This window comes from Anopheles coluzzii, chromosome 3 (assembly GCF_943734685.1).
Source record: "Anopheles coluzzii chromosome 3, AcolN3, whole genome shotgun sequence".
Taxonomy (NCBI): domain Eukaryota; kingdom Metazoa; phylum Arthropoda; class Insecta; order Diptera; family Culicidae; genus Anopheles; species Anopheles coluzzii.
The window spans coordinates 57,802,816-57,830,773 of NC_064671.1; the positions used below are offsets into that span (position 1 = coordinate 57,802,816).

Consider the following 27,958-nt stretch of genomic DNA (forward strand, 5'->3'; position numbering starts at 1 on the left):
TAAGTTGAATTCTTCCTGATTCACACCAAATCTATGTTTCCCTTCAACTGAGTTTCCAGTTCTCACGTAGCACGTAGCAATTCGCGAACATTCACATCCGCTAGCGTAGCTGCACTTAATTCATCTACAGTCAGTGGGAGTGTTTGTATTGCATTTACCTCGACTACCTCCGGTTCTTCAATTTCCGATTCAGGGTCAGTAGTTGAAACCGGTAGGCGAGACATAGCATTGGTATTGAAATGTTCCGACGAACGGCGAAGTCGAATCTTATAATCGAATGCCTGTAGGAATGCCGCGTAATGCTGCATGCGCAATGCGGACATAGTAGGAAGTCTTTTAGATTCCGAAAAGATCTGGCTGGTAGGTTTATTGTCTGTTACCAGAACAAATTTGTGACCGTAAAGGTATTGATGAAACTTGCGAACATCAAAAATGATCGAGTAGGCTTCCTTATCGATCTGAGAATATTTTTGTTGCGTTCGAGTAAGGGTCTGAGATGCGCCGTTCCGTTAGGATACTGATGACTAAGAACTGCCCCAACCCCGTATGGGGACGCGTCAGTAGCTAAAATTACCGGAAGTGACAGGTCACAATGTACTAAAAACCTATCGGATTGCATCTCCCTTTTTACCAATGTAAACGATTTATCACAATCAGCACTCCACACAAATGGAACGTCATCTTTAAGTAAGTTATTCAGTGGGTACAAAATAGTACTGAGGTTAGGGAAAAATCTACCATAGTAGGTAATGAGTCCAACGAAAGACCGTACTTGATCCTTATTTTTAGGAAAAGGGATGTTTTGTATTGCGTCAATCTTTTCGCGAAGTTTGTGTTTGTTGTTCCTTGCTTGTCCACCATGTACCCGCAGTACTCAATTCGATCAGAGAAAAAGTCACACTTTTCTCTATTGACACGTAATCCATATTTATCTAATCTGTTAAGTACTTCAAAATTGCATGTTTGGGCGAGCTTCTCCAAATGCATCAGGTAATCGCTTAGAGTTTCTTTGGGCACTGTCATTTCTATTCGGGCCTTGTGAAGTATGAATCGGGCTTGGATTTGTAACAAATATCCGCCTGCAGATATGCAACCTGCAGGACTACCAATCGATGCGAAAATCAACATCATGGCAGATTACCACTGTTAAATATTAAAATAAATATTAACGGTCAATTCGATGGTACAGTGGTGTTTTCCGTCAATCCCGATAGAGGACACTATCAAAGTGGAGTCGTGCTGATAACGATCGGGCCGAGCAGGCCCGATAGCACGAAAATTCCCGAACGTGGCAAAGGTTACGATCTTTACCCATTCTTTCACCGATCCCCAAACCAAGCGACTGATTTTTTAGCTACAATAAACTAACAGGAAGCACAATCGTTGACCAGGTTTTCGATGTCTCTGTCTATGCCTTCCCACCAACAATAACTCCGAGCAAGTGATTTGATTCGTGTTATACCGAAATGTGTTGAATGGAGTTCTTCAAGCACCTTTCTTCGCAATGCAGGTGGTATGTATACTCGGCTACCACGCATCAAGCAATCTTTATGTAAGTTGAATTCTTCCTGATTCACACCAAATCTATGTTTCCCTTCAACTGAGTTTCCAGTTCTCACGTAGCACGTAGCAATTCGCGAACATTCACATCCGCTAGCGTAGCTGCACTTAATTCATCTACAGTCAGTGGGAGTGTTTGTATTGCATTTACCTCGACTACCTCCGGTTCTTCAATTTCCGATTCAGGGTCAGTAGTTGAAACCGGTAGGCGAGACATAGCATTGGTATTGAAATGTTCCGACGAACGGCGAAGTCGAATCTTATAATCGAACGCCTGTAGGAATGCCGCGTAATGCTGCATGCGCAATACGGACATAGTAGGAAGTCTTTTAGATTCCGAAAAGATCTGGCTGGTAGGTTTATTGTCTGTTACCAGAACAAATTTGTGACCGTAAAGGTATTGATGAAACTTGCGAACATCAAAAATGATCGAGTAGGCTTCCTTATCGATCTGAGAATATTTTTGTTGCGTTCGAGTAAGGGTCTGAGATGCGCCGTTCCGTTAGGATACTGATGACTAAGAACTGCCCCAACCCCGTATGGGGACGCGTCAGTAGCTAAAATTACCGGAAGTGACAGGTCACAATGTACTAAAAACCTATCGGATTGCATCTCCCTTTTTACCAATGTAAACGATTTATCACAATCAGCACTCCACACAAATGGAACGTCATCTTTAAGTAAGTTATTCAGTGGGTACAAAATAGTACTGAGGTTAGGGAAAAATCTACCATAGTAGTTAATGAGTCCAACGAAAGACCGTACTTGATCCTTATTTTTAGGAAAAGGGATGTTTTGTATTGCGTCAATCTTTTCGCGAAGTTTGTGTTTGTTGTTCCTTGCTTGTCCACCATGTACCCGCAGTACTCAATTCGATCAGAGAAAAAGTCACACTTTTCTCTATTGACACGTAATCCATATTTATCTAATCTGTTAAGTACTTCAAAATTGCATGTTTAGGCGAGCTTCTCCAAATGCATCAGGTAATCGCTTAGAGTTTCTTTGGGCACTGTCATTTCTATTCGGGCCTTGTGAAGTATGAATCGGGCTTGGATTTGTAACAAATATCCGCCTGCAGATATGCAACCTGCAGGACTACCAATCGATGCGAAAATCAACATCATGGCAGATTACCACTGTTAAATATTAAAATAAATATTAACGGTCAATTCGATGGTACAGTGGTGTTTTCCGTCAATCCCGATAGAGGACACTATCAAAGTGGAGTCGTGCTGATAACGATCGGGCCGAGCAGGCCCGATAGCACGAAAATTCCCGAACGTGGCAAAGGTTACGATCTTTACCCATTCTTTCACCGATCCCCAAACCAAGCGACTGATTTTTTACCTATAATAAACTAACTACGTTGCTTAAAAAACGCTTGTGTATTTCATATTTATTGTACATTCGGGTGAACGAAAGAATTCTGTTGATAACGTGTCAACAATCACTGTTCCTTCGATAAGGAGCCATGATGTAATTTGTAACCTTGTAATCAATTGTAACAATCGCTAGAAGCGCATGCCTGTGTTTAGGCCATAGGATGCGCAGAAATAAATCCAAACGAGATTAGAGAGAAAAGGCAAATTGTTCGGAGTCGAAATTTATTTCATATCCTCAACTACAAGGCGGGTAGCTACAGCTGGACACTCTTGGGCGCTCTCTGGCGCAGTTGGTCAATTTGCTCACTCCCCCCTTGGCCCCTCCTCACCCTCTCACCTTGACTCGATCAGTTCGGCATAGTCCAACGATCAGTCGCTTCCTCTCCTTTTCCCACCCTCGACCTGATCAGTTCGGCTTAGTCCAACGATCAGTCGCTTCCTCCCCCTCCCTCGACCTGGTTAATTCGGCACGTCCAACAACCAGTCAAGTTCTATTCCTTCCCTTTCCTGTGGCAATTCCGGTCGAATTTATTCACCGGTTTGTTCCTCCTTTCCCTTCCTCCATCCTTGGCCAAGTCGCGGTGGCAGTTGCACCCTCTGCTGCCCCCTCCCCCACCATTTGGTCCTGCGAACCGGATCAGGACAGTGGTTCTACGTCGCGTGTGTGAGTGCGTATCAGCTCACGTTCCTTAAGGTCCGTACCTTCTTAAGGAAAGTTCTCCACGTACGTGTGCAAGTGCGTATCAGCTTGCACGATCTCCGTTCGGGTCAGAACTGTGTGTCTACGTCGCGTGTGTAGTGCCTTAGTGCGTATCCACTTAACACTTTGATCGCCAGCCTGACGTCACAGTTTTTGAGTGAGCACGTAGCGCATGGCAAGAGAGCGATGAGAGCGACAGTTTCTCGTGCGATTGTTATCACTCTTTTGTTTCATTGCGATAAGCGGCGTACCACATGTCGTTCTCGTTCTCTCTTTCCCACCTCATTCGTTCTCAAGAGAATCACTGAGCGTCAGATGCAAAGCTGAACGGTGAGCAAAACCGTCATGCGAATTTATATGACACGGCGCTTAAAGTGTTAACACGTTGTCTGCCACGTCAGCCACTATGTGGCTGACGGGTTTTTTCCGATCGGGCCACGTCAGCCACATAGTGGCTGACACATTACACATTGTAAAAGACGTGTAACAAGAGATAAATTTGCACGTATTTGATCGGTTCTTTCACAATGCTTTTCTTTCACGGTTATTATTTCTCAAAAAATGATTCAAACATCAAAATGAGTTTCTATTATGTTTTCATAAATAAATGAGAATGAGAATGAACAATAATTAAAAGATCTTGGAGTTCATTTATTCATCCTTTACTTTTGATGCACAATCTTAAAACACTCATCACAAAGTTGAGGTTGATCGGGACAGCTTGGACAATACGTAAAAGATCTTTTCACTGTTTCACGTGCCTTTCATCGGCCCATGCTTTGCCTGTCATTGTTGTAGCATCGTTTGCATGCGCGTACCAAAGCGTTGCAAAGCGTTGGAGTCGGAATGTCACCGACTTTTGCGAGAGGTAAAGAAAGGGAAGGGAAGAGAGGGGAGGGGGGGTTCCAAGAATGAAATTCCATGGAATTAGCCCAACAAACGACATTGTGGAGCGACTGAGACAACAAAGAGAATTGGTGAATTTGATTTAAAAGAGAAAAAATGCAATAGCAAATGCATTCGTTTCAAAGAGTGATTCCGTGGCCTGACGGGGCAGTTCAGTGGGCATGTATGGTGGCAGACAACGTGTTAAGGGACATCTTCCACGTACGTGTGTAAGTGCGCATCAGCTTACACGATCCAAGACAATAGTGTTGTGCATCGCGCGTACAAGTGCTTATCTGCTTTCACGATCATCCGCTCGGGTTAGAACAGTGTTTCTGCGTCGCGTGTGTGTAGTGCGTATCAGCTCACACAATACCTAAGTGCGTATCATCCTAGGTAGCTTTCTTCGCGTGCGTGTGTAAGTGCGTATCAGCTTACACGATCCAACCGAAGAGCAGTGCAGTGCAAGCACGGGTAAATCAGACAATTCGCATGTGTGTAGAGTGCTTTGCAAAATACGTTTACTTTACTTAGGTGCGTATCAGCCTAAGTTAATTTCTGTGCGCATGTGTAAGTGCACATCAGCTTACACGATCCTACGAATATCAGTGCTGTGAAGTGCAAGTGTAGGTAGTTCGCGAGTACAAGTGCGTATCAGCTTATACTAATTTACCATTACTAACATTTGCAAGTTGCAAAGAACGTTTCTTTTCATACCCGCCACCGTGAACGCGAATTGCCTTCCGAGAAACAATTAGTGAAAACTGCGCTCGAATTAAGTGTACAACCCTACTCCACGAGTGAACATTAACATTAAAGTAATAGTTCTTGCGAAGTTGGTTAGTGTTGTATCTTTGTAATTCTTCTTCTTCTTCTTCTTTGGCTCAACAACCGATGTCGGTCAAGGCCTGCCTGTACCCATTTGTGGGCTTTGCTTTCAGTGACTAATTGATTCCCCCCCCCCCCATAGCAGGATAGTCAGTCCTACGTATGGCGACGCGGTCTATTTGGGGATTGAACCCATGACGGGCATGTTGTTGAGTCGTACGAGTTGACGACTGTACTACGAGACCGGCCAGATCTTTGTAATTAATAACAGTTAATTGTCGTAGTTCACTGTATTATTTATTTCTGCCTCGTGATTGCTTCCTTGCTCGTAGGCTTCCCTTTAAGTTCTCCCTGACAGTTCTTCTTCCGGAACCTTCCTTTTATCCCAAGGTTTCCACACTGTAAGGTAAACATATACCTTGCCCGAGAAAATTAACTAATGCATTGGAAGAGGCTATTTGCGAAATCATTAATAAACCTTCTCCATCTATAACAGAAGTTAAACCTGCTTTAGTTATGGTGCAGCAATATCCGCTTCCTGCATCGCTTCCCTCTTTTAACGGGAATTATGAAGCCTGGCCAAAATTCAAGGCAATGTTTCTTGATATAATTAAAAGAAGCAGTGACAGTGATGCTGTTAAGATCCATCATTTAGATAAAGCGCTAGTGGGCCAAGCAGCAGGCACATTAAATACACATTTAACAACAACTATTACATTCGATCAAGCTTGGAAATTTGTCGAAGCCCGATTTGACAACCCAAGAGTAATAGTGGACGAACTCATTAAGGGACTGCTCAACATGCCACACGTTCGCAGTGAATCTGCAAAGGAATTACGCAGTCTCCTTAAAATGTGCACACACTATATTAATGGGTTAAAAAATATGAACAAGGCACCTGATACACTAAGCAAGCTGATAATTAACTACCTGTTAACATCACGATTTGATCCTGAAACGCGCAAATTATGGGAAAGAACACTTCCTCACCATGAGTTTCCAGACCTTGACAACACATTAAGTTTTCTCACCACTCAATGTGAAGTGCTGGAAAGGTGCAAACCTGAGAGCCACTGCAAAAGCAATAAAGAGACTCGAGCGGCAACGTACCAGCGCAACACACACCAGTATCTTCAGCCTTCTCCTCATGTGAGCTATGCTCAGTACGCCATTGGCTGGATAAATGTCCAGTATTTATTGGGCTATCTGTTCACGAAAAAATACATCGTGTTCAACAATTAGCACGGTGCGAAAATTGCCTTGGAAAAAATCACGCGGCAAACAGATGCAAGTCTAAATATACATGTCGCAAATACAAGCAAAGGCATCACACTCTGCTGCATAAAGAGCCTGTACATCCCACTACATCCACAACGATCAGCATGCAAAACACCACAACACAGCCAACTGTTTTGCTCGCCACTGCTGTTGTTTATGTAGAAGACAAAACAGGAAAAACACATCCAGCTAGAGCACTTTTAGATAGCGGTTCGCAATCTAATTTCATTTCGAGCCATTTGGCTCAATTATTAAACATTAAAAAAACATCAGTAGAAATACCAGTGATTGGTATAGGAGGCAGCATCGATAGCTTTGTGCGAAGCAAAGTCCGCACTACAATACACTCCCGTTGCACTAATTATAAAACAACAACAGAACTTTTAGTGCTAAAAAAACCTGCCCTGTAACAATGTCAATTTCAATCAGAATCTATTACCATCAGCCATTATGCTTGCAGATCCTAATTTCTATTGTTCACGAAAAATTGATATTATACTGGGTGCCGAGCATTTCGCAGAAATCATTAAGGGTGGTCGCTTGAAAATCAACGACGAACTTCCTTCCCTTCAAGAGTCCGAACTAGGATGGTTGGTTAGCGGAAAGGTGGCTTCAACAAATGTGTCCACGCCTATTATGAGTGCAGTATGCATAACACCCATAGAACAGCTTATGGCAAGATTCTTTGAAGTAGAAGAACTATCGGCAACCAGCTCCGGCTGGAGTGAAGAAGAAACACATTGCGAGACTTCGTTTTTGGATACCACAACGCGTGACGAACAAGGTCGCTATGATGTTCGACTACCAGTAAAGTCAGACATAGAGTATGCTTTGGGTGATTCAAAATCGATGGCCCTTCGTAGATTTCTTTCACTTGAACGTAGATTGCAACGCGAACCAGAGACACGAGCAGCTTATGTCCAATTTATGACCGAATACGAACAACTTGGTAATATGAGTCCTGTCGAACATAAAACTGTATCACACCAGGTTGAATATTACATCCCACATCATCCAGTGTTCAAAGCTGAAAGCACGACAACGAAATGCAGAGTAGTGTTCGATGCGTCTGCCAAAACCACCTCTGGATATTCTCTCAATGATGCGTTAATGGTTGGACCAACCATTCAACAGGAATCGTTTACAGTCCTACTACGTTTTCGTTCCCATATCATTGCAGCCATCGCTGATGTAGAAAAAATGTACTGGCAAGTGTGGGTACACCCTGAAGATCGCCCACTGCAACGTATATTTTGGAGAGATTCTCCAAATCAGCCAATTCGAATTTTTCAACTGAACACCGTCACCTACGGAACAGCATCAGCTCCATTCCTTACTGTAAGAGCTTTGAAACAAATTATAATTGATCATGGGAAAGAATTTCCAAAAGCGGCAGAAAGAATGGACGACTTCTATGTGGACGATTTTATTTCCGGATCTGATTCGATTACTGATGTACAACAATTGTACACTGAAGCAACAACACTGTTGGCAAAGGGAGGATTCACCCTCAGAAAATGGTGTTCAAACGATCCTGAAGCGCTGATTGAAATCGGCAACATAAAAAATGTCACAATGCCTGCGGACGACATCAGTGGACATGTGACTACCCTAGGACTTATTTGGCGACCCCGTGCGGACACTTTTAGCATAAAGGTGCACATTCCTGAAACCATTCATCACCTATCAAAACGATTCGTTCTTTCTTCAATTGCTAAAATTTATGACCCATTAGGCCTCATCTATCCTGTAAAGGCATTGGCGAAACAAATAATGCAGCAGATTTGGGAGCTAAAGAAAACAGATGGGAATAACTGGGATTGGGATGATGAACTTCCGTCGGATCTACAACAAGCTTGGGTTCACTTTCAACAACACCTTGAACCTCTTCGTAACCTTCAGATTCCTCGAGCAGCTGTCCATACATCCATTCATAATGTTCAATTACATGTTTTTGTGACGCTTCAGAAAAGGGATATGGCGCCTGTTGTTACATCCGTGACGACAACGACGAAGAAAACATCACGGTTGGAGATTGATCATTTGAATTTATTAGTTCGAATTCGAAATTCGAACTCAATTTAGAAATAGGATAGGAAATGAACTCATAGGCATAGATAAGGAGAACAGAATGAACTCAAAATGAATTATGTAATGAACTCTTGACAAACGAATATACAGTAGCAAACGGACATTTGAACGAGTCGCATTCATTTTCAAAACGAGTTGTACCACGTAGCCGAACATTCGTGAGGTTTTCTCACATTTTTGGTCCTTCGAACCGGATACGTGCGTGCTAAGTGTTTTTTTTTCGCTCTGCATCAAGAGCAACGGCAAATTCGGAACGCTCCGCATCACGAGCACGGTGCAAGTCATCATTCGCGCCATTTCGAATTCTCGCGCTCGTTCAAGTTCATTAGCCCTGCAGCAAGGGCATCGGTCGAATTTTCGTGATCGTGAATCGTGGTTTATTTTTCCCGCGTAAATTCGAATTGCTACAGTTTCGTAAACGTTCATATCGCGTTATCGACATTATCGTGAAAATCTGACGGAAGCTAAGATGGACAAGAAGATAAAATCTGCTCAGCACAAAAAACTAGTCGCAGTGGAAAACATTAAGGCGCAGGAGCGCTTAAAGCAGAACTTCAAACCCGTAAATGTAGGTGAAATCCCGGAGGTTATGGAGGGTTTGGAGCTACACAGACAGGACTTTTTTGACGCGGTGGCAAAGCTGGAAGAGTATGACGACACCAGTGATGCGATTCAAGCCTGTATTACTGACAGGATCGATATGGAAGAGCGCTGCCGGCGGCTGAGATCGTTCCTTAGAGAAAACCAGCGGAAGGAAACCAATGCGCTCAACGACTCCTTATTGGCAAACTCAACCCTAGCGTTTGGACGGCCAAACACATCAAACATACGTTTTCCCAAAATCGAATTACCAACGTTCGACGGTGATTCGACAAAGTGGTTGTCATTCCGCGATCGCTTTGTCGCGATGATTGACGCAAGTGCCGAGCTGCCGCCAATTGCAAAACTGCAGTACTTACTTTCGTCCCTGAAAGGTGACGCTGCGGTTCCCTTCGAACATGTAACTCTGACCACGGAAAACTATTCTATTACCTGGGCTGCGCTGCTTAAGCGATGCAGATGTGCAGTGTGCAGATCAACACCTGGTTCGAAATTGCCCGGTATTTTTAGCTAAAAATACTCAGGAGCGGCGGGAAATCGCACGGTCAAAGGGATTGTGCTGGAATTGTCTCAGTTGTTCCCATCAAGTGAGATCGTGCAAATCCGAGTATTCTTGCCGTTCGTGCAAGGAACGGCATCATACGCTGCTTCATCAACCACCACAACAACCTAAAGTCGCTTTGTCAGCCCAATCAGATGATGATATGGTGTTTCTCGAGACGGCTATTGTGTTCATCGTAGACGATTATGGAGAGAAACATGAGGCACGGGCGCTTTTGGATTCGGGCTCTATGTCCAACTTCATTTCGGATACGTTAGCTCGGAAGCTCATGACACCTCGAGCGAGAGTTAATGTATCAGTGTCTGGCATCGGAACTTCAAGGCAGCAGATAAAGGGTTCGACCACGGCGATCGTTCGTTCAAGGAAGCTTCAATTCACCACCCCATTGGAGTTTCTGATCCTGGATACACCCTCGGCGGACATTCCCACCTCACCAATCAACGTGTCTATGTGGAACATCCCGGATGTAACGCTAGCAGACCCCACGTATCACATCCCAGGCAAGGTCGATGTGGTCATCGGTGGCGATACGTTCTGGGAGCTGCATACCGGACGCAAGCAATCTCTCGGTTCGGGTCTGCCATGGTTGGTAGAAACGCAGTTTGGATGTGCGGTAGCAGGAAATACAACGCATTCGTCACAACAACATCGGGTGTGTAATATGGCAACGAGCGACAGTCCGTTGGAAGCCATATTGACGCGGTTCTGGGAGAGCGAGACCATCTTCGACGAGACCGCTCTATCTCTGGAGGAAGACATGTGTGAACGTCATTTCATCTCTACTACAACCAGAGACCCATCTGGCAGGTATGTCGTACGTTTACCACAAAATCCTAATTCGAATGTCGTTTTAGGAGAATCGAAAGCAATCGCTGATCGTCGTCTCCTAGCGGTGGAACGGCGGCTCAAGTCTAACCCTGCAATGAAGGAAGAGTATAGTAAATTCATGTCGGAGTGTGAGCGCTTAGGGCACATGAAACAACTCACCGAGCCGGTGGACGATTCGTGTGAACACTACTATCTCCCTCATCACGCGGTGCTTAAGGAATCGAGCACAACCACCAAGGTCAGGGTAGTCTTTGACGCGTCGTGCAAGACATCTTCTGGCTACTCCTTGAACGACAAACTCCTGGTTGGGCCGGTGATCCAAGACGATCTGTTCACCATCATCGTTCGTTTCCGGTCTCACGCAGTCGCACTCTCAGCAGATGTTGAGAAAATGTATCGCCAAATTCTCCACGATTCTCGCGACACTGAATACCTGCGCATTCGGTATAGAGGAAACACCGCAGAGCCGATTCAGACGTTCCAACTACAAACGGTAACATATGGCACGTCTTGCGCACCCTTCCTAGCAACTAGAACGCTACAGCAGATCGCTCTCGATCACAAGATGCAATACCCCCGAGCAGTGGATCCTGTATTGCACGATTTTTATGTGGATGACCTGCTAACGGGAACAGACGAGTTGGCAGATGCAATTGAAATGCAAAGGCAGATTTCCGAGATGCTCAAGCAGGCAGCATTCGTGTTGAAGAAGTGGGTATCAAACGTACCCGAAGTACTAATCGGCATTCCTTCAGAAGACCTTGCCATCCTTCTTACTCATGAATGGCAAGATCCCCAATTTGTATCGACGCTTGGTCTGGTTTGAGAGCCAGCAGTTGATATGCTGCGATATCGGATCGATCTACCAACTGCTGCGACGATGTTGACAAAGAGGCTAGCTTTGTCCTACATCGCCAAAATCTTTGACCCGCTGGGCTTGCTTAGTCCAACCATTATCATCGCTAAGCTCTTTATGCAACAACTGTGGAAGTTGCAGGAAAACAGGAAGCCGTGGGATTGGGATCGTGAGCTACCATCACATCTCCAAAGGGAATGGACGGCATTTCATTCCAAGCTGCATTCACTTCGGGAAGTGCGCATTCCGCGTTACACTTCAATTCGGCAAGCAGCAAACGTGCAGCTACACATTTTCGCAGATGCTTCTCAGGTGGCATATGGTGCTTGCTGTTACGTCAGGGCAGAAAACGATTCGACAACATCGGTGCAGCTGTTGGCAGCTAAGTCTAAAGTAGTATCGTTGTCGAACACACACTCTATAGCGAGACTCGAGCTCTGTGCAGCGCGGTTGGCAACGCAACTGTTCCGGAAGGTCAGTCAGTCCCTCAACGGTGAATACGATGCTTTCGCTTGGACTGATTCCATGACCGTGCTACATTGGCTCAATTCAGCACCACGGAGGTGGAAGCCTTTCGTTGCCAACAGGGTGGCACAAATTCAAGGAGAAACTCGGATCAAGTGCTGGAGGCATGTTCCTGGTGTAGACAACCCAGCAGACGATGCATCGCGAGGTCTACTACCAGACAAATTGCAATCCTGTGAACGATGGTGGCATGGGCCACATTGGTTGAGCAGCAAACAGGAAGAATGGTCTATAAGAGAACCTGCAATTGAAGAAACCGCATCAATAGAAGAAGAACGTATTACACAATCACGAATAGCTGCAATGTCGATGGAGGACGATTTCAACAATAAGCTATTTGCACGGTTTTCAACCTACCTCAAACTTCGTCGAACCATGGCGTATTGTTTACGTTTTGTGCAATGCATGAAGACACCGAAACCCGCAATTACGTCACCGACAGCCAAGGGTCATGCTTCGATTCAGAACATGATTACATTGATTGCACCTCCATCTCGAGACGAACTCATCCAAGCTGAGCTTCAGTTGTGTCGGTTAGCTCAGCAAGATTCATTTGCGGATGATTTACCCGCGTTTAAAAACGGCAAGGATCTACCACGCAATTCAAAGCTGAAATGGTTGTCTCCCTTTATTGATGAGGCGGGAATCCTGCGTGTTGGTGGCCGGCTTCGCAACGCACAAATAGCAGAATACGCGAAGCATCCCATACTTCTTTCTGCAAAACACCCGCTCGCAGCATTGTTAGCAGTCGCGTATCACCAGAAGTATATGCACACCGGTCCTGAACACTTATTATCCATCCTTCGTGAACGCTTCTGGATAATCGGTGGCCGTAATTTGACCAACTTGGTTTTCCATCGGTGTCACAAGTGTTTCAAGGCCAAACCTACACTGGTGCAACAATCCGTTGCAAATCTTCCGACATCAAGGGTTACACCCACGAGACCGTTTGCTGTCAGTGGTGTGGACTATTGTGGTCCGGTATTGCTGAAGTCGCCTGTTCGCAATAGAAGTCCCACCAAGGCATACATCGCCATCTTCGTGTGCTTTGCAACACGAGCGGTCCACATTGAGTTGGTGAATGATCTCACCACGGCGGCATTTTTGGCAGCACTAAGGCGCTTCGTGGCTCGCAGAGGCAAAATCGCGGAACTGCATTCGGATAATGCTACTACGTTTAAGGGGGCTGCACACGAACTTCATCGCCTCTACGAGATGTTTAAGTGCAACAATAGCGAACGCATCGAAATCTTCAATTGGTGTGCCAATGAAGAAATTCAGTGGAAGTTTATTCCACCTCGTGCGCCACACTTCGGAGGACTGTGGGAGGCTGCTGTACGATCCGCTAAACAGCACCTAATTCGCACGAGAGGAAGTACGAGCCTCACTCAGGAGGGAATGGTAACATTGCTAGCGCAGGTCGAACAGTGCTTAAATTCAAGACCCCTGATTCCGCTTTCTAGTGAGCCTTCGGACACGCAACCACTCACTCCTGGTCATTTTTTGGTAGGGTCGAACATGCTGGCGTTGCCACAAGTTGATAGGAGTCAGGTGCCTGGCAATAGATTGAAGGAGTTTGATTTGGTGCAAAAGCATATGCAGCATATATGGTCGCGTTGGTATCCGGAATACTTGCAGCAGCTTCAGGCCCGGGCCAAACGTTTAATAGTTCCACCAGTGTTGTTTACCAACAGCGGTTCTAGTTTGACAGACGCGTTGTGGTGAAGTGAGAGAGAGGGACAGGTAGCACAGGCGAAACAAACACGGGCGAAATAGAGAGAGTATGAATGGTTCATCCCGAAGGAGCTTCGCGTGCAACGGATGAACCTGCGCAAATTAAGTGGAATGACCGCAATCGGGTTTGCGTGAAGGGTTAAAACGGGCACGAAGACGAAAATCGACCTCTTTCTACCATCGCGCCAAGAGAAGAAAGTTCAGTGAATTTTTAATACAGTTTAATGAAATTAAGTGAATTAAGAAAACTGATGTTTCAACTTTAAATTCGCGAAAGAAAGAGCTTTGTTGCTGGACGCAACAACCAGTATCGCTAGAAGAAGGGCAATTGGTAATCATAAAGGAAGACAATATACCACCTACCTTGGGGCCAATGGGTAGAATAACACGATTGCACCCAGGAAAGGACGGCGTTGTTAGAGTCGTAACTCTTCGTACAGCTGCTGGAAAGGAGATGGTACGCGCAGCAGCTATATTAGCAATCCTTCCAAATCCAAACGTATGTGAAGACAATTAACCTCGAATACCAAAGCTAGGAGGCGATCAGCGCGAAGCACTTGCGTAATGTAAACAACCACACCGCACATACACACGACACGATACACGAAGTGACAGATCGACACTTGCAACTTGTACAACACAACACCACACTTGCACAACATTTGCTATCTCTGAGGCGAAGTTAGATCGAGATACTTATTCATTTTCTTTTTTTTTTTCAATTGTATTTGCTGAATGTTTTAAAGAAATACTTTCTTTGGTGGCCGGAATGTTGGAGATTGATCATTTGAATTTATTAGTTCGAATTCGCAATTCGAACTCAATTTAGAAATAGGATAGGAAATGAACTCATAGGCATAGATAAGGAGAACAGAATGAACTCAAAATGAATTATGTAATGAACTCTTGACAAACGAATATACAGTAGCAAACGGACATTTGAACGAGTCGCATTCATTTTTCTAACCGGCACAAGTTTTTGGAATTATCGGGAAAGAAAACGAGTTCTACCACTGTTATGTATGGTCCAACCTGCTGTTGGGAATTATTGCGCTACCTGGCCAACTGCCTTTTGACGTCTGTCAATTTCGGGCGCGCCTTCGGGTTAAGCTTCGCTTTTTACGCACTCCCGCTCTATCTTGAAAACAAACTTAACGTGAATAAAACTTGAACCGAATTATTAAACACAAAACACAACATTTTGGTGTCAGAAGTGGGATAAGTGGAACGGATTGAAAACACAATGGCTCAGCTTGATCACGAATCTATGACACAGCTTTCGACAATGATCGCCCAAGCGATAAAATCGGCAATAGGTACACCCAACGCGCAGGTGAATAGAGACGACGCTGCTCCCCAACCAAAAGTGCCAACATTCTCGCACCCGGTTTTTCATGCGTCGGATGAATCAACAGTCGAAGACTATTTTAACAGACTGGAGTGGGCGCTAAAACTGAGCAATATCCCCACCGATAAATACGCGGACTATGCGCGCGTGCACATGGGAACAGAATTAAACAATGCTCTTAAATTTCTCGTCACCCCAAAGCGGCCAGAGGAAATTCCCTACGAAGAGCTTCGAAAAACACTCGAGAACCACTTCGACCAGAAGAAGAACAAGTTTGTTGAGAGTGTCAAATTCCGTAACATTTTGCAACAAAGGGGCGAAATGATTTCACAATTTGTTCTACGACTCAAACAAGGGGCTGCCTACTGTGAGTATGACGATTTTCTCGACAGAATGTTGATTGAACAAATGCTCCACGGCATGGAAGCACGCGACATTTGTGACGAAATCATCGCAAAAAACCCCAGCACGTTTAAAGAAGCTTTTGATATCGCATTAACGCTCGAAGCCACACGGAATACAGTTCGTGATATCTCCACGGCGACACCGTCGGCGTCAGCAGAAGCTACCAATAAGTTGGGTTATGAAAACCCTCAGACTAAAAAGCAACAACCATTCCGTCGAGCAGAACCTCCTACCAAAACGTTCGCTTCACATTCCAGATGGACACACGAACAAAGCAACAACACTGCAGCTACGCCCTGCAACGGTTGTGGTGGGCCGCATCCAAGAAGCCTTTGCCGCTTTCGCAACGCCCTATGCCATACATGTAACAAAAAAGGCCACATTTCGCAGGTTTGCCGAGCAGGAAACACACCACGCGAACGATCGAACATTGATCAGGTTGCGGATTTCAACATCGATCCCGTACAATCCATTAATACGATACGCAACTCAGCTCCCGCCGCCAAATTGATGATCGATATAAAAATTGATGGCAAACGCACCAGCATGGAACTCGACACGGGAGCACCGTGTGGGATTATGGGGGAGACCACGTTACGGTCACTAAAAACAAACTATTCTTTTCTTCCTACAGATAGGCAGTTTACCAGCTACACCGGTCACCGCATCCATTGTCTGGGCCGATTGCCCGTAAACGTGTCTGTTGGCACGGTAATCCGTCGGTTAAACCTGTACATAGTAGCGGGACAAACAGACGCCCTCTTCGGTCGTGAGTGGATCGCCCAATTCGTTGATCAGATAGACCTTGGCAAAATGATAGCTCCAAACACACATGTCAACGCTGTTACTAGCTCGAAGCTCACGATAGAACACGAAACCCAGTTGAATTCGTTGCTCGACAGTTTCCGTTCCGTGTTTAGCGACGTTCCAGGTAAATTGACCGGACCACCAGCATCAGTGCATCTCAAACCTGATGCAACGCCAATTTTTGCTAAAGCCCGAGATGTACCATTGGCGTTACGCGATAAGTACGCAGCAGAAATCGAAAAAAAACTCAAATCAGGGTTTTACGAAAAGGTGGAATTTTCCGAGTGGGCTTCGCCGACCCACGTTGTGGCTAAGAAAAATGGTAATATCCGAATTACTGGCAACTATAAGCCCACAGTAAACCCAAGAATGATTATTGACGAACATCCTATACCCAGAGTGGAAACCATTTTCAACCGTATGAAGGGAGCCACACTTTTCTGCCACTTAGACATAACCGATGCGTACACGCACTTGACAATCGATGAAGAGTTTCGTAAAATCCTCACCCTGAATACCACCACGCATGGACTCATACGTCCGACACGAGCTGTGTATGGCGCGGCAAATATCCCTGCTATTTGGCAGCGCCGAATGGAAACAGTACTACACGGCTTAACCAACGTAGTGAGCTTCTATGATGACATTATTGTTTTCGCTGCCGATTTCGAAGCACTGCTAGTAGCCCTCGATTCCACATTATGTCGATTGGAACAGAGTGGTCTAAAACTAAATCGATCAAAATGCGTGTTTGCGGTACGATCCCTTGAGTGTTTGGGACACTGCATCGACCAAGAAGGTTTGCACAAGTCCTCAAAACATGTTGAAGCCTTACGAGATGCACCAAGACCATCAACACCAGAAGACTTGCAACTTTTTTTTAGGCAAAGCAACCTATTATTCGGCATTCATTCCGAATCTCTCTGCGAGAACGAAAGTGCTGCGTGACATGTTACAAACAAGCAATTTTGAATGGTCACCAGAAGCAGACGAATCATACCAAGACGTGAAAGAAACATCAATATCACCACAGGTCCTCATGCAATACGACCCAACCTTACCGCTAACTCTAGCTACAGATGCGAGCAAAACCGGCTTAGGTGCGGTTCTTTCTCATCGTCTGAGTAACGGAACAGAACGTCCAATCGCCTACGCTAGCTGCAGTTTGTCATCAACCGAGCAACGCTATCCGGTCATTGATAAAGAAGCTTTGGCAATCGTGTGGGCCATTAAGAAATTCTTTCACTACTTGTACGCACGCAAGTTCATACTGATCACAGACCACAAACCGCTGACTCAAATTTTTCATCCGGAAAAATCATTACCAACCCTATGCATCAGTCGGATGGCGAATTATGCCGACTATTTGTCACACTTCAATTTTACAATTGAATACAGACCAACAAACCAAAATACCAATGCCGACTATTGTTCCCGTATCCCAAGTACATCTACGCTATCTGATGTGAATTGCCTTTCTCTTCATGAGGGAGGAAATGCCCAAGACGAGTTTGAGAGCTTTGTCTTGCACCAGATCCAACAGCTACCAGTACGAGCAGAACACATCGCGCACGAGACACGCAAAGATCCTAACCTCGGGAAAATCTTACAGGAGCTCGAAATGGGCCGAAGTCTTGCACACGCTGGATACAAAGCACCAGAAGCAAAGTATACATTGGTAGCTGGCTGCCTACTATTTGAACACCGGGTGGTTATCCCAACAATCCTCCGCCCAGCGATCCTGAACGACCTACATGTTGGGCACATTGGTATCGTAAAAATGAAATCGATGGCACGTTCCTATGTCTACTGGCCAGGGATAGATATGGAAATCGAGCGAACCGCCAAATCGTGTGTACAATGCGCACAACAAGCGACAGCACCACCGAAGTTCAGTAGTCACCATTGGGAGTACCCATCCAACCCGTGAGAGAGAATACACATCGACTACGCTGGACCCGTATCAGGAGCGATGTTATTGCTGGTGGTTGACGCGTACAGCAAGTGGGTCGAAGTAAAAATAACGCACTCCACAACATCTGCCGCCACCATTGATCTGCTAGATAGACTGTTTGCTACGTATGGTGCGCCAGTAACAGTAGTGTCGGATAATGGAACCCAATTTACATCCGCCGAGTTTAAATCGTTCCTTCAAAGAAGTGGTGTAAAATTCCATAAACTATCCGCACCGTACCATCCGGCGACGAATGGACAAGCTGAACGCTACGTCCAGACAGTGAAGCGTGCATTGAAAGCGATGGGAACATCAAGCCACAACCTACAGGCAAACCTCAATCTCTTCTTACAACAATATCGCAAAGCACCTCATAACGAAACAGGAGAATCACCAGCAAATCTATTCCTGGGTCGAAACATCAGAACACGCTTAGATCTAGTTCGACCGCAAAACACACACGCTAGACTCACTGAAAAGCAACATATGGAATTCAAAGCAAATTATCGCTCTTTCTTGCCGGGACAACAAATCTATTGCTTATCTGGTAACTCGCAAATGGATAAGTGGATACCGGCAACGGTGCATGCTCGCGTAGGAGACCTACATTACGATGTTTTATATCAAGGAAAACATCTGAAGCGACATGTAGACCAGATCAGATCTTTCCTGAACAACAATCAGTCCACCAAAGTAACGAACGAACCGGAGACAACCCGAGCAGGTAGAGAAAATCAACACAGGCACTACTACGGCAACACCCAACCGACACAACTACGATCCAGCGGAGAAGATTCCCCAGACATGTCCTCCGATGGAACCGAGTCATCCAGTACAGAGTACGCAACACCGATTAGCAGCCCCGAATCAATTGCTAGAAACACTCCACCGGTACTACGTCGCAGCGACAGGGCACGCCGCCCACCTCTGAGGTACTCGCCGTAGTTCCTCTTTAAGAAGGGAGGAAATGTTATGTATGGTCCAACCTGCTGTTGGGAATTATTGCGCTACCTGGCCAACTGCCTTTTGACGTCTGTCAATTTCGGGCGCGCCTTCGGGTTAAGCTTCGCTTTTTACGCACTCCCGCTCTATCTTGAAAACAAACTTAACGTGAATAAAACTTGAACCGAATTATTAAACACAAAACACAACAATCACGTAGCCGAACATTCGTGAGGTTTTCTCACAATCACTTCACAACTATTGACTTCTAAGTCAAAAATAGCTCCACTTAGCCAAAAACTAACTATTGGCCAACTAGAGCTGTGCGCAGCAAAGTTAGGTAGCGATCTATTTGCGAAAGTAAAGGAAGCAATTCCAACATTTTCGAATGTTTATTTTTGGACCGATTCAATGATCGTTTATCACTGGTTACAATCTCCACCACAGAGCTGGAAAACTTTTGTCGCAAATCGTGTCTCTCACATACAAAGAGTGATCAAAGGATTTTCCTGGCGACACATTCCAGGATGCAACAATCCGGCAGTTTCTCGCGGTTGCTTTGGTTCTGAATTAATCAACGACATAAAATGGTGGCAGAGTCCAACCTGGCTACCATGCTCAGAAAATGTTTGGCCATTAACTCCTACGGTACAAGAAAACGTCGATGCTGAACAACAAAGACGATCGCAACCCGTACTAGCTCACGTAGCAGTTGAACCACCAGTGCATGAATTATTCACTAAATACTCATCTTTATTTACCCTTAGACGCATGATTGGCTACTGGATTCAGTATTACAAAATACTTCGCAAGCAAATTCCTCCCTGCAAGCTTCTATCAGTGCAAAGCATAATAGAAGCTGATTTATTTTTATGTTGTCTGGTACAAGAAACCCACTTCAAGGCAGAACTGAAAGCATTAAAGGCAGGACTCTCAGTACCGTCATCGTCCTGCATGAAATGGTTCAGTCCTATCATATCTTCTGAAGGCCTCATTCGTGTCGGAGGTCGACTCACACATTCGATTCTCCCCGAAACCGAAAAACATCCCATAATTCTACCAAGTAAACATCCCTACTCAGTGTTGCTAGCCAATTATTATCATCTCAATTATTTCCATGCTGGACCGCAGCACATGCTAAATACAATTCGGCAACAATACTGGATCATCGGTGGCAGAAATTTGGTAAAGCGTGTCACCAATGCTTAACTTGCTTCCGAGCTAAACCCAAGTTGCTTACCACACTCATGGGTGACTTACCACCGCCGAGGGTGATTGCTTCCAGGCCGTTCTCAATAAGCGGCATCGACTACTGTGGGCCTGTTTTTGTCAAGTGTGCACACCGTCGAGCGGTATCCACAAAAGCATTCGTAGCTATCTTCATTTGTTTTACAACAAAGGCAGTTCACATCGAACTCGTCTCCAATTTAACTACCGAAGCTTTTCTTGCAGCCTTACGTCGATTCATAGGCCGTCGAGGTCTGGTGTCCGAGCTCCATTCGGATAACGGGACCAATTTCAAGGGAGCTTCCAACGAGCTCAACAACCTCTATCGTCTCCTTCATTCTGATGAACATCAGCGCAAGATGCACTCCTCGACCCTGGAGCGTGGGATCGATGGAACGTTTATCCCTCCTCGCGCACCCCATTTCGGCGGACTCTGGGAGTCAGCCGTAAAATCAGCCAAGTACCATCTTCTCCGTACCATGGGCACCTCTTCGTATACTTTCGAAGATATGATGACGATACTGACGGAGGTTGAAGGATGTCTCAACTCGCGCCCTATTACTCCGATGTCCGACAATCCATCCGACCTGACAGGTCTGACCCCGGGCCACTTCCTGTCTGGGTCCCATATGCAGCTGCTTCCTTCGATTGACGTCTCGCAGATTCCATCCAATCGACTCAACCACTGGCAGCTTATCCAACAACAACTTCAACGTTTTTGGAAACGTTGGCATAACGAATACTTGCAGCAATTGCAAACGCCAAGCAAGTGGTTCGTTAAGGGGAATGATGAAATAAGGGAAGGGCAGTTAGTTATTGTTCATGAAGACAATGTTCCACCTTCTAGATGGCCGCTTGCTAGGATTACTAAAATCCATCCAGGAAAAGATGGTGTCACTCGGGTAGTTACTATCAAGAATAGCAAAGAAAGGGAACTGACTAGACCCATAACCAAAATATGTCTGATTCCTGAAATAGACCATATAGATCCAACCGATAGGAAAATTTATAAATTTTAGGTGGCAGGATGTTGGATTTGTAACAAATATCCGCCTGCAGATATGCAACCTGCAGGACTACCAATCGATGCGAAAATTAACATCATGGCAGATTACCACTGTTCCTTCGATAAGGAGCCATGATGTAATTTGTAACCTTGTAATCAAATGTAACAATCGCTAGAAGCGCATGCCTGTGTTTAGGCCATAGGATGCGCAGAAATAAATCCAAACGAGATTAGAGAGAAAAGGCAAATTGTTCGGAGTCGAAATTTATTTCATATCCTCAACTCGACACAGCCCTAGAATCCTTCGGTAGTCCTTGGCGGGTAGCTACAGCTGGACACTCTTGGGCGCTCTCTGGCGCAGTTGGTCAATTTGCTCACTCCCCCCTTGGCCCCTCCTCACCCTCTCACCTTGACTCGATCAGTTCGGCATAGTCCAACGATCAGTCGCTTCCTCTCCTTTTCCCACCCTCGACCTGATCAGTTCGGCTTAGTCCAACGATCAGTCGCTTCCTCCCCCTCCCTCAACCTGGTTAGTTCGGCACGTCCAACAACCAGTCAAGTTCTATTCCTTCCCTTTCCTGTGGAAATTCCGGTCGAATTTATTCACCGGTTTGTTCCTCCTTTCCCTTCCTCCATCCTTGGCCAAGTCGCGGTGGCAGTTGCACCCTCTGCTGTCCCTCCCCCACCACTAAGGGCGGTGGCAACGCTCATCGGATGCGATTTTATCGGACGCGATTTATATGGGATTTGACAGATAACGTCGGACGACGAAATCGCACATCCGACGTTATCTGACAAATCCCATATAAATCTCGTCCGATAAAATCGCATCCGATGAGCGTTGCCACGGGCCTAACTGTATCACACTCGGGACGACAATGTTGGAAACTGTTGTAAGGTTTCCAACGGACTGCCCAAGCGAAATTTTTCGGGGATAATGAACATAAACTCATGCCATCTCTTTCTATTCATCAGCTCTACTCTCTCACACGCATCGATGAACTTTTACACATCTCTTTGTTCATTGTGCTATATTTGAAGGGCTTAAAACTGATAGATGACGATTCATGTTCATTGTTGTGGACAGACCGCTGCCTCATCCTGAGGGCTCGCCGTTGACAGCAGGGCTGTCATCCGGTGACGTCCTCAGTGAGGATCGCGGCGCGAGCAGGACCAGTCGTCCTCTCCCCGCATTGCGTGTGTGTGTGCGTTTCAATTTATTACCAATGTTAATTGTACCCATACCAAAGAGTAGTGATAAAATATACATATTCTGTTGGTGCCGTACATCGTCTATGTTTGTTTTGTGCGGACACAACAGTGGCGACGAGGATGGGATTCTCCTCGCGTAGGGGAGGATCCTACAACGAACCGACGCAGCACCGAGACCACCATCGCGGTTCCACCATCGCGCAACCGCCATCGCGCAGGATGGGCACGCTCGGGGCTTGCGCGAAGCCCTGAAGGGATCCTCACTCCGCTGCAGCACCATACCGGACAATGCGAGGGGACATTCCGCTTTGGACCGTCGTGACACGGCATCACCGCCGCCCGCTGCAGCGTTATCGGGGACACACTGGTGCAGCATTGGCGTCGCGGCACCACAGCCGCCCTTCTGCACCAGCATCATCGCGGAGCCCGATAAGGCACAGTGCTGAGGCATTTCGGCTGCCCCCTGTGGACCTTCATCGCCGGCGCTCCAGCTGCACAGGTGCATCTCGACGGCGACACCACTGTCGCCCCTGTGCAGCACCATCAATGTGTCCCGAGTGCACAGTCGTCGTGCGCGGCATCACGGTCGCCCGCTGTGCACTCGCATCGTCATCATCGTCGAGCCCGGTGAGCAGGCACAGTGCTGAGGCATATCGGCTGCCCCCTGTCCATCTTCATCGCCGGCGCTCCAGCTGCACAGGTGCATCTCGACGGCGGCACCACTGTCGCCCCTGTGCAGCAACATCGTATGTGTCCCGGGTCACAGTCGTCGTGCGCGGCATCACGGTCGCCCCCTGTGTACCCTCATCATCATCGTCAACGTCATCATCATCCTGCGCGCCCTGTACAGCAGTTCACCGGCAGCGACATCACGGTCGCCCCTGTGCAGCGGTTCCGGCTGAGCGGTCGAAGCGCGCGCGGCACCACGGCCGCCCCCTGCTCAGCCGCACAGTGACGCCCCATCGGCAGCAGCATCCGGGAGAGCTGCCTCATCATCATCGGCGTCAGGTGCAACAGCCATCGACAGCGGCAGGATTATCCGCTACTGTTGCATCATCAACGTCAACACCAGCAACAACGCAACAACACCAACAACAACACCACAGCGGCTGCAACGGAACGAGCGAGCGCAGCACATCGGCTGCCCCCTGTTGCAGCCCGCAACGCTCATCCCGTTCGAGCGTTAGGCACGGAGGCCGTTCAGCACTCTCCCCCGTTTTACACAGCGCCACTTGAGCCGTACGCTTGCCACTCCGGTTTTAAGTACATTAAAACCGCTGCGTCGGCTTAAGCCGTACCGGCCTAATTAAAACGGGGAGATGTTGTGGACAGACCGCTGCCTCATCCTGAGGGCTCGCCGTTGACAGCAGGGCTGTCATCCGGTGATGTCCTCAGTGAGGATCAAGGATAATGTATTTAGAAGGTTGATTTTTATCGCTTTTGCTGGGCGACATTGTGGGGGACATCTGTCACTCTCTGCATACAAATTTCAATACCCCGCACCAGCCCTCCCCGATTTTTATACCGGAGCCCCCGGAAGAGAAATGTCAAGTCGAGAAATGTCATTTTGCTCTGAACAACTTCACCTTGTCATTTATAACACCTAGGTGAGGATCGCGGCGCGAGCAGGACCAGTCGTCCTCTCCCCGCATTGCGTGTGTGTGTGCGTTTCAATTTATTACCAATGTTAATTGTACCCATACCAAAGAGTAGTGATAAAATATACATATTCTGTTGGTGCCGTACATCGTCTATGTTTGTTTTGTGCGGACACAACATTCATGAACTAGTAGTGGTCAAATGGTAATGGTGTAATGTTTGCACCATGGTCGACATGAGTTCAATTCCATTTTTATTGTTTTCATCGATGATTTAAAGTTTTGATTTCTTTTTAAAACATGCAGCTCCAGTAACTTCAGACCCCTTTACTCATTGTTAGAAATGCGTGTTTAATAGTCAATCTATTATTTTTATTGTGTTATCTCAATTTTGATTTCGGAAGACTGAAGGCTGAAGAATTGCGTGATTTTTTGTTTTAGCGCTCAATCACGAATGACATCTCTATTTTTTGACAGTATTGCCTGAGATACTTAAACCTAGGTGTGATCGCACAAGCAAGATGTCTTTAAAGAAAAGGTGTATGTGTGAGGATGTCAAGGTGTATGTGTGAGGTATAAACATATTCGAAATTTCAATTTCTACAGCTCGGCCATCCTGACGAGAAATTGACCTCAATTTTTCCTGCATCTGTATAGCCCTACCCTTAATCTTAAGTGTAGCTTTATGAACATATTCCGATCAAGCTCCCCCCAGAGGCACTATCCATCTTCTCAACTTGTCCGACTCCAACACTCCATCATATGGTATTTGCGTCATTTGTATTCCATCGATATCACGTATAACATATCTGTCATTAGGTAAACGTTTGTGGATAACGTATGGACCTTTATATCTGGCAATGAGTTTTTTGTTTGAATTTGGTGTGTTATCTACATTTTTAATTACAACAAACTCTCCTTCATTGAATACGGGAGCAGGGCGATGGTGTTTAGCATGTTGTTTCTCATTATTTTGTTGTGATTTTAAAATATTGAATGATGCTTCTGCACGTATAGTTTCTAGATCTGAAAATGCGTTGTTTTTGTCTTCTAAATATTCGGTCAATATATCTACTGAAGGGCCTCGTTGGTTAACACCAAACAATAGCATAGAAGGGGAAAAACGAGTGGACGAATGAATGGTATTATTAAGAGCGTATTCTGTAGATAGCAAATGGGTCACCCAATCTACATGGTCTGTCTGATTTGATAATTTGCTCAATATGGGACGAATAATGCGATTGACCCTTTCCACTTGACCATTAGCTTGTGGTGATCCTGTGGCATTCAACACATGGCTAATTCCGCGAGAAGAAAGGAAATTGGAAAATGCGGCTGAAGTAAAGCATGTACCTCGATCGCTAATTATTCTTTTAGGTCGACTGTAGTAAGAGAAATATTGTTTTAGAGCATTGCACACCTCTTTTGTACTAGTGGAAGTTGTTGGATATAATTTAACGAATTTCGCAAATGCGTCTATTACTACCAATAAGTATTTTTTCTTTAAAGATGATGTAGGTAGCGGTCCGAAATGGTCAATGTGCAAGGTATCAAATGGGTAAGGTTCTTTTTGGATGCTATGAAGGTTCCGATTATTTACTCTAGATGGAGCAGAGTGAATAATGCACTTCAAGCAGTTATTTATAAAGTTTATTATCCGTGTTTTCCTGTTAGGAAACCAATAATTCTGATCTATTTGGTTGCAACATTTTTCGGCTCCCAAATGACCTATTTGTTCGTGTATTGATCGTATCAGATTATTAACCATTTCTGTTGGCACGTATAATTTTAGCCTATTAGAAGGTGATCGTTTGAATACAATACCGTCTTGTAATTGGTAACCTTCGACATCCGTCGTCTCTAACTCTTTTTTCAGAGTTTGGATAAGCGGATCCCTAGCCTGAGCTACACGTATTTGGAAGTCAATATCAATATCATCGAAGGCAGCCAAATGTTCCAGTCGGCTTAATGCGTCTACATGACTCATTGCTAATCCAGGACGATGTTGAATAATGTAATTATAATTCTCCAGGAAAAGTGACCAACGTGCTATCTTTGCGGAAGAATTTCTATTTTTAAGCGTTTCTACCAGAGAATTACAATCAGTCACTATCTTTATTGGAATGCCGTGTACATAGGTATGGAAACGTTTGAGTGCATATATAACGGCCAATGTTTCAAGCTCGTAGCTGTGCAATTTAGCTTCATCAGCCGAAGTGGTTTTGGAAAAATACGAAATAGGGTGATATCTACCATCATCCTGTTTTTGCAAAAGCACAGAACCAAAAGCTATCGAACTTGCGTCACAGTGAAGTTCAGTTTCGCGTTTAGGGTCGTATATGGCAAGCACGAGAGCTACTATCAATTTATCTCGGAGTGTTTCAAATGCTTTTTTGCACTCATCATCAAAAATAAATGGAACATTGTTTTTCAAAAGATTAGTAAGTGGTTTTGCAATACTAGAGAAATGTGGAACAAACCTCCGGAAAAACGAAAAAAGACCTAAATATTGTTGTACTTGTTTTGTGTTCTGAGGAACAGGATAGTTTTTGATAATTTTTACGTGATTATCGCTAGGACATATACCTGAATGATTGGCTTTGTATCCTAAGTAATCCAATTCATCGTAAGCAAACTTACATTTATCAAGCCGTAGCTCCAACCCATTATTTCGTAGAGTATGCAAAACTTCACTAACTATTTCAAGATGTTCATTAAAGTCTTGAGAAGCTATGAGAATGTCGTCAATATATACAACCAGCTTTTCATTCTCGATGAATTTCCGCAAAATTGTATTAATGAAACGCTGAAATTCGGCAGGCGCATTTTTTAATCCGAAGAGCATACGCATGTACTCGTACTGGCCGTCTGGAGTAACAAACGCTGTGAATTTAATTGAATCCTCGTCCATTGCCACTTGATGAAAACCACTCTTTAGGTCTAGTAACGTAAAGAATTTTTTATTGCCCAAGTGTTCTAGGCACGTCTCTATGAGTGGAAGCGGGTAGTTGTCGCGGATTGTTATTTTATTAAGAGGTCGGTAGTCGACACACTTACGAATCTCGCCATTTTTCTTCCTAACAAGTACCAGTGCAGAAGCATAAGGAGAGTTACTGGGTCTTATTATATTTTTCTCTAATAAATCCTTCACAATGACTTTTACTTTATTCCTTTCATCGAAAGAAAGTCGTCTAGGCTTTGTGAAAATAGGAGTGTCATGAGTTAAGCTAATTCGCATTTTATGAGCAGATGGTATTATATGTTTATCCGGAAAATTAATGTAATTATTGGACACTATTGATCTTAAAGCAATGCCTTGTTCTTTAGAAAGATGTTCTCCAACATTTATAGTGCTAACCTCATCGCTAATATCTATAGAACACATTTCAGAAAAAGTTGTGTCATATTGTTGTTTATGTTCAGATTTGTCTGATATCGAAATGAATTTTGAAGAAATATTGGAATCGGACAATTCCGAATCTTTGTATACCTCTGGTAAGGGAGCCCCGATCGAACTACGTAAAAGACCCAACGTTTGGAACTTATGGTAAAAACCCGGTTTTTTTAAGTTCAGAATTTTATCTTTATTTAAATTCATCAGCATAAGTTTGCTGTAATGTTTTCGGAATT

The 27,958-nt window shown here is 45.1% G+C and overlaps 1 protein-coding gene across 1 annotated transcript; it reads left to right on the top strand.

The window, feature by feature from the left end:
• The first annotated feature begins 9,193 nt into the window (after positions 1-9,193).
• LOC120956172 (uncharacterized) lies at positions 9,194-11,540 on the top strand. Its single transcript, XM_049608940.1, has 2 exons — positions 9,194-9,675; positions 9,776-11,540. The coding sequence occupies exons 1-2, from the start codon at positions 9,194-9,196 to the stop codon at positions 11,538-11,540; spliced, it is 2,247 nt and encodes a 748-aa protein (XP_049464897.1).
• Positions 11,541-27,958: the final 16,418 nt, after the last annotated feature.